The sequence below is a fragment of the Aplidium turbinatum genome, chromosome 8, assembly GCF_918807975.1.
Source record: "Aplidium turbinatum chromosome 8, kaAplTurb1.1, whole genome shotgun sequence".
NCBI lineage: Eukaryota > Metazoa > Chordata > Ascidiacea > Aplousobranchia > Polyclinidae > Aplidium > Aplidium turbinatum.
In genome coordinates, this window is record NC_137479.1 from 12,776,128 (window position 1) to 12,794,915 (window position 18,788).

Sequence of the window (18,788 nt, forward strand, 5' to 3'; positions counted from 1 at the left end):
AAACAGCTGGTTTCAGAGGCTCGTATTCCTTATCATCTTCCCAATTCATGTCACCATCAGAGTCGCTTTCGCTACTGTGTAGACATCTAGCTACTTCATTTCTTTTTCTCTGTTTCAAACATAGTAGTGCCGATGCTTTGGCAGATTGTATGCTAGAAGTGCTAGGTTTCTCTGTTTGCTAAGCACTGGAAGACCAGCTTTGTTCCATATGCCAACTACATCTTTCAGCAGTTCATCTTTTAAATTTTGGAAATGAGGTATTTTCTTAAAAAACTCAGGATTAGTTTCGGCTACTTTCTTCCTCAAGTAAAAATAGTGACTGACTATGTCTGAATTCAGGGGAAGCACATTTCTCTCCAATACCTTGAAGTTTTGCATCAACTTACTAATACCTGACCTTAATGCCATAATGACACTTAATCTAAAGCAGGTAAGCAGCATACCTCTTCCTCAACAGTTACATTAATATTATAATAGTACTGTAATACCGGTACCTTCAAATTACCATTTCATCTCTTGCAAAACGAACAAGGACTATTATTACGCAATAGCAGCTACCAAGATAGAAAAATACAGAAAAACTTTTATCTTGATCACCTGATCTCTGTTCATCAGGAGAAAATACACCGAAAATCAGATTTTTTGAAATAACTTTTTTTTTGAAGCAGATAGACCTTAATATTCTTTACATCAGGTATAGGAAACCGACCCTTCTGCGCATTTTGATACTAATTTTGTCGATCTATGATGAGCGGTTCCGGAGATACGGCCAAATTTCGAGATTTTGAGGCCCAAAAATTTCAAACCTCGTGGACCACCTCAATATGACGTCATAATTGAAAAAAATTTGGGGTGTAAACTTTTTACCCCAAATACCACCAGATGGGACCCCAGGCATTTTGAATTTCAAAAATGGTGAAAAAATGAAACACCCTACTGTATAATGTATATATTATGATGTTTTAAATTGAAGCTCAAATTAGTTGCATTTTTTTGTAAACACAGTTGCTTAAATAGTAATGGCTGATTTTCGCAATTTTTTTGTAGATAGGCTAGGGTCTTGGTTAAGTTTCATTTTTAAAGTTAGTTGGTTGATGCGGTATGTAATGTGTACTATAGCTAATTATTATTTATCTATGCCAATTTGATTTTGATTGTCAAACGTGTTTTTTCTTTTGGCGAAGTAAAACTTTTTAACAACTCCAACTATGAAAATTCGAAAACCGGCTATATGTTCAAAACACATTTTGATTTTCAAGAATGTTTTATGAAGGAAATCAAAACAGTGCAATTGTACATAAACTCATAGAAGCAAATAAAACAGTTATGCAAAGCAACGGCAAAATACAAAGCATTGGAATTACTGAATTGTTGGTCAACTACATAGACCACATCACTAATTTTCATGGCAAACGTAGCGTTCCAGCCAGAAAAATTGATCATTTTTACATTGATTCAACGTCTGCATACGTCGAATCAACGTAAAAATGACCAACTTTGCTGTCTGGGATGAACTGCATTCAGTTTTTACACCTCAAGACAATTAATAATCAAATTTGGCTTAGTGAATAGAATAATTTCCACCCGAGTTAATTCTCATCAGCGCTGACAATTTTGAATGTTTCATACGAAGTAAATAAAACACTGACGATTCGTGGTGCAACAACGACATACGCAATACGGGGAACCAAAGGACGGGAAACCATAAACTTGTCATAATCAACGATTCAAGCGTGTAACGACATCTTACATGATACCTTTTGTGGGAGTAATAAGTGTTTTTTTTTTGTTTCATCGAGAATAAACTTTTCAATTTAAAAATGTAAAAAAAAAAAACTTAGAGGGGCGGATGAGTGCCCCCGTACACGATTAGAAATGATCGTTATTGCTAGGAATGATCGCTGGTTTAAAAAATAGTAAAAAATGCACAATAACGCAACAAATCTGCTTCATGCGTGCAGAGCAGACATACAAAAGGAACTTTAAGGGTGCTAACAGCTACTGCGAAGAGAAGGAACATAAGATTTTTAGCTTCCATCTATACTGGTTGCTGCAAAAGCAGGCTCATGTATTGCTTCAGCGTCCTCATAGTCTGCAGGTTTCTCCTCAACGTCAGATTGAGGTTGGACGAGATCAGCCCACCGACTGTAGTGAGGAGGTAGATACGAATGGACGTCAAGGTTGCTGTTGTTGGGACTGCTTGCAACTTCATCAGGCGACAGATTTGTATCGGATCTCCAAACAGTGTCATTGCTGTGTTGGCTCTTCGTCATAACTGAAATGTCGCTGAAGTCCTGTACGTCACAGAAAAAATGGTTACGGTAGGAAAAAGATAATATGTTTGGTAATTGGGTTAAGACAACAGTTACAACTTCGAGATGGCAGCAACAAACCAAATGTAAATGTTTCTCCATTAACAATATCCCCACTCAGGCCTAAGGAGCCCGACACAAGTGCTGTGAAGGTTTCTTTGTCTAGGTGGTTTACTCAATACTCATTGATGTTGCCAAGTGAATGCAAAGTTGGGAATTAATTTTTTTATCTTAAATATGATGTCACAAGGGGGGGGTTAAACAAAGTAACCAAATGTAAATCCTTGCGTACCACAAATGGAAACATCACCACGCTAAGCTACTTAGTACTTATATATTATAGGCGTTCACTCCAGTGCAGGAATTGCTGCACTGAGCAGACCGAAACGTCAAAACAGTGGCTGCAGTTATCATACTTGCAATCAAATATAAACATTAAACATCAAAATTTCCACCATCAACGTATCATTAATGTTGCTTCAAGAAAAATGCCTTTGAAAAAAGTTTGAATACATGCAACAATGCATCATGGCAAGAGCATTTGAAGTGTTTCATTTCGATATAAAATATTGCTTGAGACTGAAGTAATATTTACCATAGAAAGAGTAATATCCTTGTCATCGTTCTCCTTATAAGTGGTTACAATCGGTTTCATTGCTAGATCCACAGAATACATCTTGTGATCCATGGAAGAGAGACTCCTGCCATACTTCCTCACATTCTCAGCAGCGGGCTGATGTTCTAACACTTTTCGAGTCTTATGGCCATCAGACATTGGGACATCGGAAGATTGTGATTTAATGCTCAATGGCCCATAGCTCGGAGCAATAAATAAGCCGAATGAAAGAAGCAGTACCTGAAGAGGAAAGCGAAGTGCATTGTTTTCGGTATCTTTCGTAGTAATAAAAAAGCCAATGCTTGTCGAAATTTAACATGCTTCAAACTTGAAGTGCTTCACAAAAAGTAATGATAATCCTGTCAGAAATCTATACAAGACATCAAATGATAATAATAATGTGGCAGAAAAGTTTGAAACTTACCATGACGCATGTTGATGCTTGTGTTGGTTTGCCAGAATTACTTTTGACCATTTGATGAAGCCTTTTAAGTTGCTCCATTAGACTTAAATTTTGTTTTTCTAATTGCTCTACTCTTTGGGACAAAGTTTCATTCAAACTGGTGCACTGGGTGACTCTTGCTTCAAGCCCACCGACATAGTCTTTCTTCTTCTGTCGACTGGCCATGGCCGATTTCTGAACATGGTTAACACGATTGAAATCTTTAAATAAACTAATTATATGTAATCTATGTGTTAAAACTATACATACTGCGATACTATACTTTCATCACACATACCGTACCTTATTGCGAATCTTTCGTCTGACTTTCTTTAATATGCGTTCTTCGTATTTGGTCAAAGGGAGATCTGTTGGAATCGTGACCTTTTCTTCATCAAGTAATTTCTTTTCTTCAACTACAAGAGAAAATAAAAAAAATATAAGTTAACTTAATAGACTCTAATAACCCCTGGAAATTGAAGATTTAAAATTGAATAATGCTGCATAAATAAAAAATGAGCGATTAAAGAAATGTAATAATAATCCCAATTGCAATAAGGCATGATATTATAAGAACATCGACATCGGTCTCTTCTATTTTAAAGAGAAACAAAAGTTAGCTCTTCTATGCCATTAACTCAAACGAGTCTCCTACAGTCCTACATGTCAGCAGTTGTGAACTGAGCAAGTGACAACTAAGCTAGCAACAGTTCAGCAAGTGGCCTAGGTAGGTAAATTATGAAATTGAGTAAGTAGCAACTGAGCAAGCCATAAATTGGCATGTCACAAGTCAGCAAATTCCGCTTGGCAAGCGATGACCAAGCAAGTCCGAAGTAAGCACGTAAATCTCATTTGCTGACTTGGCATACTTAGCTAAAATATAATTGCTGAGTTAAAGCACTTGCTGAGTTGTCGCATGCTGAGTGGTCCGACCACCACTCAAACAAACTACTCAGAAATAGCTCATTCCACAGCCCCACCTTAACTAATGGTAAGATGAAACTTTTTTATTTATAAAACCTGATTTTTCTTATTCCAGAATATTTCAGTTAATGAATACCAAAACAAACATAGAATATAAGCCGAAATATGCACAGTACTCACCAAATACAAAATTTATTACTGTTGGTAACAAATTAAACGATGAATATTTGCTGTGTGACAATAATATCGCCGCTTGAATTCAAAACTGACTTAAGTCCATTTTTAGAGTTTTGAGATAATTGCAAATAACTGCACTTGACTGTACAACTGAACAAATTTCTTTGACATGGATATGCACACAGAGACTTACTATTTACCAGTGATAGGCAATATGTTGGTCCACAAAAATCACAGAAGATTTTTCCACTAGGTGGTGCCATTAATTTTTTTTTTGCATGTTGTTGGACTTAAGTCTTTTTTGCTCTGAAATATTTTTGATTTTTTTTTTATGTAAATGGACATAAGTCTAATTTACCTGAAAGTTAAAGTACGTACATGCTGAAAAACACGAATGAATTGTTTAACACCAGTGCAGCACCATTCATTTTCATTTGATGAATCACTTTTAGAGGTAAAGTATCATAGCATACAAGAAAATAACGTAATTTTTGCTCAAACTTTCATGTTCAAAATTTCTTTATCACAATTTAATTATTCATCACACTGACACAAACTCTTCCAAAAAACTCTTCTTTTTAACAAACTCTCACACTAACTGTGAATTTGCAACATTTTCCCTAAAGAGAGTAAAACTGCTGTGTAGTTGTGCTGAATTATCTTTCTCTGTTCAATTAACATGTTGCCGTTTCATACAGTTAGTGCAATTCAACCTTTAGTCACTGTTAGAGATGTACCGATATATCGGTATCGGCATCGGTATCGGTGATATCGGCCATTTTTTGAGTATCGGTATCGGCAAAATTTGGCCGATACTGTGGCCGATACTAAACATGTAAAAAAAGGCGTTTGCTGCGGATTTTTGCAGAAGCAAAGATATTACATAGATTTTTTAAAGTAGTTACTAACACCACATTGATATAGAAAAATAAAAACCTGTTCAAATTTTTGATACCTCACACTCCCATGACTTCATGTGCGTACCTCTTGGCATTGTTTGCTTACAGTGATTCTTTCACTCAAACAAAACGTTTTGTTTCAGCAGTTTTGCGTTGTTCGATTCTTAAGTTGTGAAGGAGACTCAATTTCTCCAATATTTATCATGCTTTTCTTTGTGTTTCTTTTTATTTCTCAGCAGAGGATAAAACCAGGCCAAGACTACCCAGGTAGCAAAAATGTATACTTTTGCATCGTTTTTACGTTGCTAAACGTTTAAAAAACCATGTAACTTGGTTGTTTTTAGTAAGCTGGTTTTATCAGTTTGTGATTTAATATCCACATTTCGTTGTAATAAACTCACCAAGCTTAAACAATGTCATGGCAGAGTAAGTAGACTTAAAATGATAGCAATGGGACTACCAATCCTCACTAAACTAATCAATAAATGGTCTTGTTGCGCCTAAGATGACAACCTCATTGTGAAGAAAGGAGCGTTCTTCCCGGCTATCAGCACAAGGCTGAGCACTCATTAGTACAGCGAGCTGTTGCGATTCGCTAACCATAACGGTGTAGCTTCCACGCTAGCCATTTAGACCATTAAATCAACTATATGTTTCTCGGCAGCCGTTTTGTAGCAAGAATTGACATCGACAAGAATTGAAATGGCTAGTGTACGCCCGGACAGCAGAATAACTAAGTGTTATGATTTAATTTAGGGTGCTTTAAACAGAACATTTTTGCACGTAAAGCATTAAATTACCACTTTGGGCCCATAATTTGCTTGCAAAGCACTCGCTTACCTTTCTGGGCTCTTTTGCTAGATTATGGGCCCCCAGGACTAAAGAATAACAACTTTAATGCTTGAAATCAGTCGTTTAGGATGGTTTTAGCCAAACATTTTTGTGTGTAAACTATAAAACCACAATTTTGGGCTCTCCCAACAAACACAGGCTTGGGCCGTCAAGGGTACGCCGTACCCTCCGTACCCATTGGCGTAATTTTTAAAAAAAATTTGCCGAACTTAGGGGTGCTCTAAGTTATCTTATGAAAATTGTGAATATAGGCTAATCAATTGAAAACCTGACCAATGGAAAATGTTAAAACAAATGACTCAATCTAATAGTAAATTCAACCATGTTTAGCCTACGTCATGAAACGTCGAATCAACATAAAAGAAGATAATTTTGTCGTATGTGTAATCGAATAGACTGCAGCGGTATGTCAAACGATCAGATAGAAATGAAAACAAGTATTAGGCTACATGCGAGGCGAAAGTGATCTTACATTGAATATTGAAATATATTCGACTTTAATTGCTTTAATTTGTTCACGTCTGCCTTATAATGCGGCTTGCTATAAATTAATCACATCCAAATTTGTTTCTGCGGGTCGTTGTCTTGGAAACAAACTCCGTGACAAGTTCTTCCATGTTTAATTTCTCCGCCAATTCGCGATGACTACCTATAACGGCCAAATTGTTCAGTCGTTGTTGCGTTTGAGTGCTGCGAAGGTAGGTCTTCAAGCGTCGTAATAACGAAAAAGAACGTTCGGCTTCACAGGAAGAAGTCGGCATAATAATGTAAGTTACCAAAGCTCAGGGTTGATCTCTAAGTGGTCTAAACTAATTTTGACCACTAAGCGGTTTAAACCTGGTTTTAACCGGTGAAAACTAGGTTTAAACCGGTCAAAACCCAGAAAAACATTTTTATTATATGTAGTGAATGGTCGGCTACCTGGGCTATGGGCTATTTAGGAAATATATATAAAAGCAGTTGTGAGTTGTGACCATTTTGATATGCAGGCCTCGAAATAGCTGGCGGCCATGGCCGCCTGAACTTTCATTAATGGCTGCCAATACCGACCTGTCAGGCAGCCACAGATGGCTGCCTGTAAAGTTTGTACGAAAGATTATATTTATCTTGAATTTTTCTCTTGTTTCAGCGCCGCCAAAAACAAGACATCAAATAGCGCTAAGACTACTACCTTAAATTACATGTCGTGCTACGTCTTATGTGCTACGCAACGGGAGGGCAAATGTTGCGCAAATTTTATGGCAAATGTTTTTCATAAAAAAAAAAATTGTTGGAATAAATTCTTGTACTTCAGTTGGCTGTGCAAATGGTTCATCGTTCTACCAAGCATTTTTTGGTTCATCAGAAACTTATCTTTAGAATTTGAATTTTCTCATTAATTAAAATAACCAACTGATTGAAATATCAAAAATAAACTGAGAAATTGAATATTTTTTGTTCCAAATCCAGGATTTAGGTTATTGTTGATCAAAACAAAATATAGTTGAACATCATTACTATTACCATTCATTAACATGGAGGGTAATATTTTTAATTCAATTGAAAAGCAACTTGATTCATACACTAAAGGGGTTTTGACCAGTAATAGGTGGTCAAAACTGCCCGGTTTAAACCAGGTTTTAACCGGGCGGTTTAAACTGCCCCAATTTAAACCGATCAACCCTGCCAAAGCTGCATATATATTTGGCATTATATCGACCATTGACGGCTGTGCAATGAATTTCTGACGTAGCGTATTCACTGTCACAACATCACCGTCACGTTTGCAACAAGCGAACCACTGTTTGCGTTCACGCAGCAAATCCTTGCGTTCTCAGTCACCATCATAAAATTTGCTTACTTTCGTAACATCGGCTTCTTTCATTGTGGGATTCTCTAGCAGCTCTCGTAGCAAGTCTGCCATTCGGTATGATGAAGAGGGGAAACGGCTAACGATTGCATCTGACGCCGTTTGCAGAATGTTTTTTAGACGTTTGAGTAGAAAACAGCAATTTTCTTCAAGCCAGACAAATTGTTTTCTCTCGAACGGCACTTCTTGACGCAGTGCGCGTGTTTGTGCTTAATTGTTACGCAATAGTACAATCATGTCTGCCTTTGATATGTGTGGCGCTGCGTGCCACCCACAAATGTAAAACACTGAAAATATTGCGCTTTGGTGAAACGACTTTCAAGAAAGAAAAAAAAAACGTTATTTAGCAATGCAAATTTCCATTTAAATCGGTGTATTTTGTATGCAAACCAGGGCCCAGGGGTGCTCTCTCATTTATGTTGTTACCTCAGATTTTTATTTTGGGGTGCTTAAGCACCCTTCGCACCCCTGAAATGACGCCTATGTCCGTACCCCCTCTCATAGGCCTTGGTCATTTTAGGCGCAACAAGACCATTTTGATTAGTTTAGTGAGGATTCGTAGTTTCATTGCTTTCATTTTGAGCATACTTATTCTGCCATGACATTGTTTAAGCTTGGTGAGTTTATTACAACGAAAGGTGGAAATTTAATCAGAAACTGATAGAACCAGCTTACTAAAAACAACCAAGTTACACGGGTTTTTTAAACGTTTAGCAACGTAAAAACGATGCAAAAGTATACATTTTTGCTACCTGGGTAGTCTTGGCCTGGTAAAAGCTTTTCAACCGAACGACAAGCGCCATTAGGTTGCACATTACTTGTCGAATAGTTTTTGTACGACTACACAAATCACTTGGTTTACATTTTACATCTTATTATCAATTATGATAGCCTAGCCTATTTGGAGAGTTTGCGCAAACACTTTATTAATTTTTCAGAAACCCCAATTATGATGTAATGTTTCTTCCCTTATACCCCAGTCCTCAATTATGGTGGCCTTTCATTACTAAAACCTACTATTATGACACAACAATGCAGTTGAGATTGGATTCTTGAATCTTTAATAAGTTATGCCAATTGAAAACTTTTTTCAATAGTTTTATGCAAATAAGGTAAAACTTAGCATTTGATATGATTCCTTGCAAATACCAAAATTGCTTCTTTTTGTAACACCAAAGTATCGGCCAAAATATCGGTATCAGTATCGGTATCGGCCTAAAAAAGTGATATCGGTATCGGGATCGGTATCGGCCAAAATATTGGTATCGGTACATCTCTAGTCACTGTAAGTAAATTTAATGTACTTAAACAACTACCATTGTTAACTCAACTATAGCACATATGATAGTAACTAACTACTGCACTTAATTTGTTTATTAAATCCAATGCACTTCATTAATTACTTCATCTGCAACACTCAAGCGCCTGGCTGGGGGACGAGGGCTGACACTTTGCGTAGGGCTGACACTTCAGCAGAGTACTGTGCACCTGTTTGGTGCCGCAATGTTCACTGCCATAACATCGACACTGCCATAAACAGCGCTCTGCGCACAGTGACCGGATGCCTGCGTCCCACACCATTGGACAATCTCCCCATTCTTGCTGGCATCCAACCTGCTGAGCTTCGTCGCGAAGAAGTCACTCTGTCTCTCGGTCGACGGGAACTGGTGCCTAACCACCTTCTCCACCACAAGATGCTCTCCCAAACGAGCACCCCAGTCGACTGAAATCAAGACACTCATTTGTGCCAGCTGCTCAACTTCTCATCAACGAAGCTGATGTACAGGGTGGTCCACAAAAATGTGACATATTTTGTTTATCTGTCGTTTCCATAAAAATTAATTCTACCTCTTGATTTTCAGGTTAGTTATAGAGTACAGCTATAAGTTTTATGTGTAGCAGTATGGAACCGGGATATCAATTTTCAGTGGCTGAGCGGACAAAAATCATTGAACATTACTTTTCGACAAAATCTGTAATCTTGACCCAGAGACATTTTCGTCATGACTTTCCTGGAAGGAAAACACCGTCTCGGAATACTATCAAACGCTTTTTGGAGAAGTTCAGAGACACTGGCAGTGTGACTAACAACAGTAAGAACCATAGTGGTCCACCTTCCACCGCAAAAAAAACCCGAAAAATTTTACGATGTTCGAACTCGTGTGGAAAAGTCTCCACGGAAATCCACCAGAAGACTTTCTCAGGAAGTGGGGATTTCAAGATCTTCTGTCAATAGAATTATTCATGCTGACTTGCAACTTTTCCCATACAAAATTCAGCTTCTTCAGACTCAAAGTCAAGCCAACAAGGATGAACGATTTGAATTTGGTCAGCAAATCAGTGAACGGATTGAGAACAATCCCGGTCTTTTGGATGTGCTTCTCTTTAGCGACGAGGCCCACTTCCATTTGAGTGGCCACGTGAACAAACAAAATATGAGATTTTGGGCAGAAGCACAGCCTCATGCGCATGTGCAAACACCCTTGAGTGCAACAAAAGTCACAGTTTGATGTGCAATAGGACGTAATGGCATTTTTGGTCCCTACTTTTTTGAGGACGACGAGGGATGCCAGGTGACTGTTAACACTGAACGTTACATCAAATTGCTCAGACGACAATTCGTTCCAGCAGTAAGGAGGAAAAGGGGGACCGACTTGAATACAGCTGTATTCCAGCAAGACGGTGCCCAACCCCATTGTTCCAATCGTACCCTTGAGTATCTGCACCAGTACTTTCCTGGGGATCGATTGATTTCAAGGAGAACCAACAACCCCTGGCCGCCATATTCACCTGATCTTAACCCTCCTGACTACTTCCTCTGGGGATATCTGAAGGATAGAGTCTACCAGGACAATCCTGATACCATTGACAGACTGAAGGAAAACATTAGATGAGAAATTAGAAGAATTCCAATGGACATGTTAGGGAGATTAATGGACAATTTCAATGTGAGAGTGGCAGCGATGATTCAGCAGCGAGGAGCATGGATCGAACATATTATCAAATATTGAAATAACTCAGAAACCGGTTCGTTTTTTCAAAAGTGCTTTTGAGGGCAAAAACTTATAGCTATGACCCATCTCCGGCTGAAAGGATTTTGAAAAATCTTTAGATTTGTAGAAATTATGAACAAACAAAATGTGTCACATTTTTGTGGACCACCCTGTACAAGACATCTCTGCGGCTACTTGGGCGGATCATAAATGGAGTTCTGAATGGAAGTCAAGCGCCACCAGACTCTATTCGTTCATCCCCGACGCCGACACACGTCCCATCGGCCTGACACTACCAAACAGGTATGGGTGAGCTCAACCGTCTCTGTTCTGTTTCCAAGGGCGTCGGGCTTTTCCGCTCAACCATGCACCAATGGAGAATGGCCTCTTCCACCTCCTGCGAATGTTGTTGGCTCTGCTTTGGTGATGTTTAGTTGCATAATTTTGGACCAGTAGATTCGTTCTCCATTGCCCATTATTGACATTGGTTTTCATCATTTTCGAAAACTGAGTGAAATCCTTGCTTTTGAAGTTTCCAATTGTGCAGTAGTGTAAATGGTCATTTGGCTTGCAGCACGTTCTATGATTGAATGGGCTGTGTCATTTTCGTATTGGCAATGCCCACTGCCCAGATACCAAAAAGTTCAAGGTGATTTCATCGAAGCAATAAATCTTGAGAGCAATTGCCAGCATGATATAAACCATACAGTTACTGTTCTGGCCACAGCATCGATCACAAAACAAGTGAAGTTTCTTTACACCATCGGAGTTAGCTTTTGATAAAAAACTAAGAAGGCATGATGCTACTTCACAAGAACCTTTTCTTGAATGACATTCGTTCCACAAAAAGCAAGTAGTTTGCATAGAGTTCAAATTAGTCACAAAAGTTGTAATTTTTCAACCTTAAACTGTAATAAAATGAAGATGCTTTTCCATGAGGTGAAAGCAATCTTTTCTGGAAATCGAATCCTGCAGTAAGAACAGATGCATCGTTAGAAGCTTCCTTCTTCATTTTTTCTTTATGCTCTCTTGCAAGTTGCTTTTCAGCAAGGTGTTTTTGTTGATCAGCCTTCATTTAAGTGGTTGCCAGTAATTGGTAATGGACTTACAACTAAAATTACATGTATAGTCATTGGACATAAGTCCAAAAAAATATCTTAAGTCCAAATGTTTTATAAAAAAAAATTTCTTATGTCCATGCATGGACATAAGTCTATATGGAATTAAAACTTGGAAAAGTATGTGGACATAAGCCTACGGTATCTCTGTTTCTAAGGAAGGTACAGCTTAGCAGATTGCTCATAATATGGGCTTATGTCCAATTAGCAAAAAAATGCAAAAAAGTCAAAATCATGAAAAGTGGACTTAAGTCAGTCTTGAATTAAAGCGGCGATATGCTGGGTGATGTGAATAAAAAATAGCATGAAAAAGCTTAGTATAACAATATTGATAAAGTTGCGTGATGCAATGGTAAAAATTTCTTTACATGCGCTAATCTGACTTACCAGAAAGCACAAGAGGTTTGAAGTTTGGTAAATCAACGGTGATGTCAGATGACAATGTGTTAGCCCTTTCTTTAGGCCTGCTTGGCAGTGTAACAGAGTGAATTTCATCATGAGACATTGTTGACTCAGCAGAACTCTCACTGGTATCACAAACCCTCATAGCAGGCAGATCGTCAATTGTTTCATTTGCTTTGTCTTCTTTATCAGTTGGAAAAGGAATGGTGGCATTGACATCCTCAGAGAGTAATAAGCTGAAATCTATGTCAAGAGGAGGGGCTGCAGGAAGTTGGTTCATTTCAATTCCAGAAAAGTCAAATTGCAAATTGTCGTCATTTGATGCTAGCACAGAGTTATTCACTGCATTACTAGAAATAGGGGTGCATGGCTGGTTTCCAATTGGGTATGCTGGCGTCATGTCAAAAGGAGAAATTTCATTCCCATCAGACAAAGGAGATCTGAAATATTTATGCAAACGTTACCTAACATCTTGCTATTCCACCGAAGGACTACGTTAAAACATTCACGAACTAAAGCAATAGAAATGCAAAAAAATATACCACAAGTCGAAGACATGCATCATTTTCTTAATGAACTGTATACAGTATAGCCTAACTATTCAAAACAACTAACCATATTTTCTTTTTGTGACAAGAGTTTTGCTTTAGTTGGCAGTTAGTTAAGTACAAGAATACATACATAACTCACAAATACAAACAAAAAATACTCTATAATTCACAGATTGTGACACTTCAAGGAACTGAAGCAAAGTGTCTAGGCCTATATGAAGAAACCATTGTTATGGTCTAACAAATCTCACCACATCTAAATGAATGCAGCTACAAAAAATGATATGACTATTGATTTGACATTATACTAGTATAATTATAATCACTAGACACCAACAAAGTGTAATAGTCATCACATACCCAGAATTAGATGATATACCACTGTCACTGTGGTGGAATGGTGATGTCTGAAGAGATTTTATGATACCACTGGTGGAATATGAACAGTAAGGAGAACATGTGAAGTCTGGTTGCACACCCTAATAAACAATACTATGTCTAAATAACTAGATATATATTTTTTTGGTGTAAACTAAGCTGAACTATCAAAAGATGTATAAGGTGATGATCTGCTTTTATCCCGATGTTTTATCAACCCAACACGATTGACATCTTCAGAGTGCTAGATAATGTAGTGACTACGTGTCTAGCATGGTACTAAAACACAAGATCATGTTGCTGTAAACCAGTGTTTCTCAACCTTTTTTGGCCCAATGCCCCCTTTATAAACTGGCAAAATTTTACCGGCCCCAACAAAAACGATTAATTACGAAAAGCAAACATATATTTGTGAGCTTAAAAACAGTATACTGGTAGTAGTGGTTATGTCATAATGGAACTCACCAGATTTTGTGATATACTAAAAAATAACTGAATTTAAATTTTAAATAGATAGCGTTTGTAAACAAAACAGTTGGTCAATCAAATACGACGTTGGTGTAAGAGAAATTGTTTGGCTATCGTGCGAGCATGTAGAGTCGATTATCCAGACAATAATGTGACGAAATCGTTACGCTGGTCGGTAGATGGGTTAAACCTAAGATTGTAAAGGGGTGGAAAGTTTCCGAGAATTTTGGAAACTTTCCTGGAAACTTTATGGGAATTTTGAAGGACCCGGGAATATTGGTAATATTGGGGAATTTTCATTTGGCATTTATTATGTTTAAAAAATTTGTTAAATATTTCATCAATTAGAAAAAAATATCAAAAACCTATCTTCAGCATTTCTTATTTTCTTTAATTATTCTAAACACTAATTTGGTGTTAATTAAGAATGAGGCTTATTATGCATACTTTTTCAATATTTAAAAAAATACTGATCATATTTGGGAACACTCACACCAAGGTCCACAATAGGCTCGCAAATGAAAGCAAAACTAGTACGGTATCAGTCAGGTCAAACTTGGCATTGTTTGAGCCCTGTGAGTGTGAAGACAAGTCAACTCAAATTGAAGTTGACTCTAAAGTCGATGACGCTGCCAGAACAGTCATTAGTACGGTACATCATCTGAAGAAGCCGAGCAGGAGGAGATGCTAACCGGCAGCAACTAGAACAACGACTTTGTAACTGACTCAGTATATATTGTTTTTCTTTGTAAAAAACAGATTGGTGATGATTCATTTTTGGAGTTATTAAACTAAACCATGTGTTTGTATGTTCTTAAGTATTTTAGTTATACATAGTACTTTTATTCTAAACAGTATAAAGCCATTATTTTCCTGTTTCAACATCAAATTAAGATTGTTTTGAATGTTTCCGAAAATTCCCTAAAATTCCCGTTAATTCCTAAAATTTCCATGGAAAGTTTCGGCTCTGAAAATTCCCGGGAATTTTGCAACCCTAGTTAAACCAGAATGCCCCCTAATAATCAAAACGCCTCCCTTAAGCCGAAGTAATCATACTGCCCCCCCTGCAAAATCAAAACCCTCCCCGGGGGGCGGTACTGCCCCCGTGAGAACTACTGCTGTAAACCAACCAATATGCAAAATGAAAATTCAATAACAACCTGATTTCCTGAATTTAAATTTATACTAGTTTTGTGAGATCTGCAATGCTGTACGAAAGTGAGACATGGTGCTTACAGGAAAACGAATTGGCGATTTTAAGAACTGAGAGAGCGATGGTGAGTGCGATGTGTGGTGTAAAGCTGATGGACAAAAGGAATACCGAAGAACTAATGAACTTGCTTGGGTTGAGTGAGAATGTTGATAAGTTGGCAAAAGTGAATGGAGTGAGGTGGTATAGGCATGTCTTGAGAAGGGATGAAGATGATGTTTTGAGAAGAGAGCTGGAGTTGCAAGTGGAGGGTCATAGAAAACAAGGAAGACCCAAGAACACGTGAAAAAGCAAGTTGAGGAGAAAAGCAGCAAAGTGGGCTTGACAAGAGAGGACGAGTTAAACAGATCGATGTGTAGGCAGGGTCTGAAAGCGATTGCGGCACTTGAAGGTGAATCCGGCCACCCTCGGTGACGAGGACATCACCGGATTAAAACTGGACTACTACTAAACTAGGCTACTATTACTAGTACTGTATGGCGTACACCATAATGATACGGTATATACCTCACTAACAGACATAAAAATGACCAACTTAGTAAAACTAAAAAAATAATTGTAGGCATTTGATCAGAAATTTAATATAGGCCTATACTTTGATATGGGCATGGCAGAGCTGAAGGAGGTTGCAAGGATCTGTGAAGGGAAAAGATTTATAGAGTGAGCAAGATTTGAAATTGACTGAACGAAGTGAACGCATAATAATAATCCTTTGAATAAAGATTTAACTGATGTCATCCTAGTAATGTATATATATATCTTTGAACAGCACAGCCTCAAGAAATAACACAGTCCTATGTCATTCGAGTTTCACATATTACGATCTTGCAACATTTGTGTCTCATGTCATTCAGGTGTGGTGGCATTGCAGATCACTAAATTTGGACATCTGAGTAGACTTTCTCTGTACTAAAAATCATTATCACCTTTATCATAAATAAAATACTTGAAATCAAAAATATATGGGAAAACTGACTCTTTCCCAATATAACAACATTAATATCTTTATTCCTCATTAGTTGTACGTACCAACTGAGTTGACTTGTTTTCACAGTCAGTAAATATTCCAGATGGGTTTACATCAGAATCAAGGTTAAGAAACTCATCTATAAAATTGCCACTGTTTTCAGATTCTGCAATATGTGTTGAGTCTTTGTTTGTGAAAAAATCTCCTTCATTCCCCAGAATAGAATCCATTGTTTGGAAGTTTATTTCACCAAGCTCACCAAAGCGAAAGTCTTCCGATGAAAAAGACTCCATAGCAAATAAATATGTTCTTAATGTTTTAGTATATGAAATACAATCAACTGTGTCTGTTCAAAATGAATGCAATAAGATAATTAGGTTGAGGTAATAAAAATCAAGCACCTTCCACAGCTAACTTGGACAAAGCCATATGAATGAAGAAACGACAAAATCAAGCAACGATGGTCCAACTCGTTTAAAGTTAGGCAGTGGCTATTTGACCGGCACCGGTCTTTGAATCTGAAACACTATTTGACCGTCATTACGTCATTGTCCACTGTCCAGTCACTTTTTTTCTTTTTCTCTTTCAAAGCAAAAGATGAGAAGCGCGCATATAAGTTCTGAATCCAACCATTTTATTCAACTCGTAACGTGGCGCATGTGGTACGTCGCCGCTTCCTATTCTAGAGGGACTGAGTTCGATACTACCCAGAAGCGTTCTTTTTTTTTAACTAAATTTTGACCCAAAGTGCATTTTTGTAGTCAATTTTTAATTTGAGTTGCATTACATTTACATACCATTACCATTGTTTTAAAAGAAGCATTGTATATAACTAACTTGTTGAGAGCAAAAATGTATTGCTTCGTTCGGCAAACACGGTCACATCAATCAATCATTTTATTTTTCGTCATTAACGCGTCCGAGACGAAAAAGATACTAACTACAAAAATCGATATAGACCTACCAGCACGTTAATGAACAGGAAAAGGTGGCAAAACCTTGAAAAGTTTAAAACGTGTCTGAATTGAAAAATTATGTAGGCTATATACCGTATCAGTAGTTAGCACGGCCACAATCGGAAAATTATGGTACCCAGAGAAATTCTCAAATTCCAGCAAATTAAAAAAACTCTAACTTTATTTCTCACATTTGAAAAGACATAAAAAATAATTAAAAACTGACTACAAAAATGCACTTCGTGTCAAAATTTAGTTAAAAAAAAAATAAATAAAAAAAAGAACGCTTCCGGGTAGTATCGAACTCAGTCCCTCTAGAGTCGGAGGCGGCGACGTATCGCACGTGCCACGTAACGAGTTGGTTGGATTTAGAACTTATATGCGCTTCTCGTCTTTTGCTTTGAAAGAGAAAAAGAAAAAAGTGACTGTATAGTGACGTCATGACCGGTCAAATAGTGTTTCAGATTCAAAGACCGGCGCCGGTCAAATAGCCACTGCCTTAAAGTTATTGGAAGTGGATATTTTTCCACACTTAATGCCATGGTTACAATCAGGTGTTGCCAGAGTTAGGATTAAAGTTAGGAAGGGTTAAGGTAAAGGTTAGAGTTTGGAATAAGATTAGGGCTTTGATCTTTGCCCAGGACTAAAATAAATGTCTAAAATACAAGTTTTTGTTTTCAACAGCTTTGAACTTTTCTCAAATTAGGGCAGAATTTCTTACTGGCAACACTATTGAGGCTATTATTACACTATATAGTGTAAATATAGCCACAGCCAAAGTTATTTTTGGTCATTTGCGTGTTTGATAGAAAAAAGATAGTAGCCTACTGGTACAGTACTTGCGTAATAAAACAATGAAAACTATTAATACTACAAAAAGTGCTCAATGCCAAGCAAAAAGGCAAAGCAGAGCGAATTAAATCAAATGTAGTTATTACTATCTGAAGCCTTTACAAATTGTTTCACCTAACGGATCATCAGAAGGTCTGCAAAAAACATGTAAACAGTAAAGAATCGATAATTCTGAAAAGATATTAAATATTACAACTGTAAATTAATCTGCCAAAAAAAATCTCTAAACCTGTACTTCCTGAGAAGATATTAAATATTACAGCTGTAATTTAATCTGCAAAAAAAACCTCTAAACCTGCATTCCTGAAAAGATATTAAATATTATAACCGTAATCCAATCTGCAGAAAAAAAACTCCAGAATTACTAAGGACAGCCTCCATCCGCCACGATAAAGTATCAATCAATTTGTCCCAATGTACTTTAATTACTAATTTAATTAAATTAATTTAATGTACTTTAATGTACAATGTACAATGTACTTGCGTAATATGTATGACATTAATAAACAAGAAAAGTTGCAAACCTTGAAGAGTTTAAAGCATGGGTACGGTAATTACAACCACAGCAAAATGACTTCGGACCTTTTTGCATGTTCAGCAAAATTTACACCTGGTTTGTAGCTGTGCGTTTTACATCAGATCAAAGGACTAACAATAAGCATTATGACTAACAATGTGAAGATTGTGAAAAATGTGAAAACGATTTTAATAATGCAATATGACAAAATTAAGAAAGGTTGATTGTTTTTATTAAAAGGTTTCATTGTAGACAAAATGATTGTTTTTCTTGAACATTTAGAAGTCATTTTGCGAAAGCTGTAG

General features: G+C 37.2%; 1 protein-coding gene across 1 annotated transcript; it reads right to left on the reverse strand.

Annotated features, from left to right (window-relative positions):
- Positions 1–1,226: 1,226 nt before the first annotated feature.
- Positions 1,227–16,500, reverse strand: LOC145775670 (uncharacterized). Its single transcript, XM_082587004.1, has 7 exons — positions 16,221–16,500; positions 13,496–13,614; positions 12,570–13,024; positions 3,674–3,786; positions 3,353–3,565; positions 2,908–3,168; positions 1,227–2,294 (listed from the first exon to the last, which is right to left on the reverse strand). Exons 1-7 carry the CDS (start codon positions 16,449–16,451, stop codon positions 2,028–2,030), a joined length of 1,659 nt encoding a protein of 552 aa, XP_082443130.1. The 5' UTR covers positions 16,452–16,500; the 3' UTR covers positions 1,227–2,027.
- Positions 16,501–18,788: the final 2,288 nt, after the last annotated feature.

What these genes read in the sequence shown, in the direction of transcription:
- LOC145775670 (XM_082587004.1), bottom strand. Translation starts at nt 16,451, where the DNA reads ATGGAGTCTTTTTCATCGGAAGACTTTCGCTTTGGTGAGCTTGGTGAA. An exon ending in AAGCATCAACATGCGTCATG is followed by an intron (nt 3,169 to 3,352) that starts GTAAGTTTCAAA and finishes TTTCCTCTTCAG; the next exon opens with GTACTGCTTCTTTCATTCGG. An exon ending in AGGATATTACTCTTTCTATG is followed by an intron (nt 2,295 to 2,907) that starts GTAAATATTACT and finishes TGTGACGTACAG; the next exon opens with GACTTCAGCGACATTTCAGT.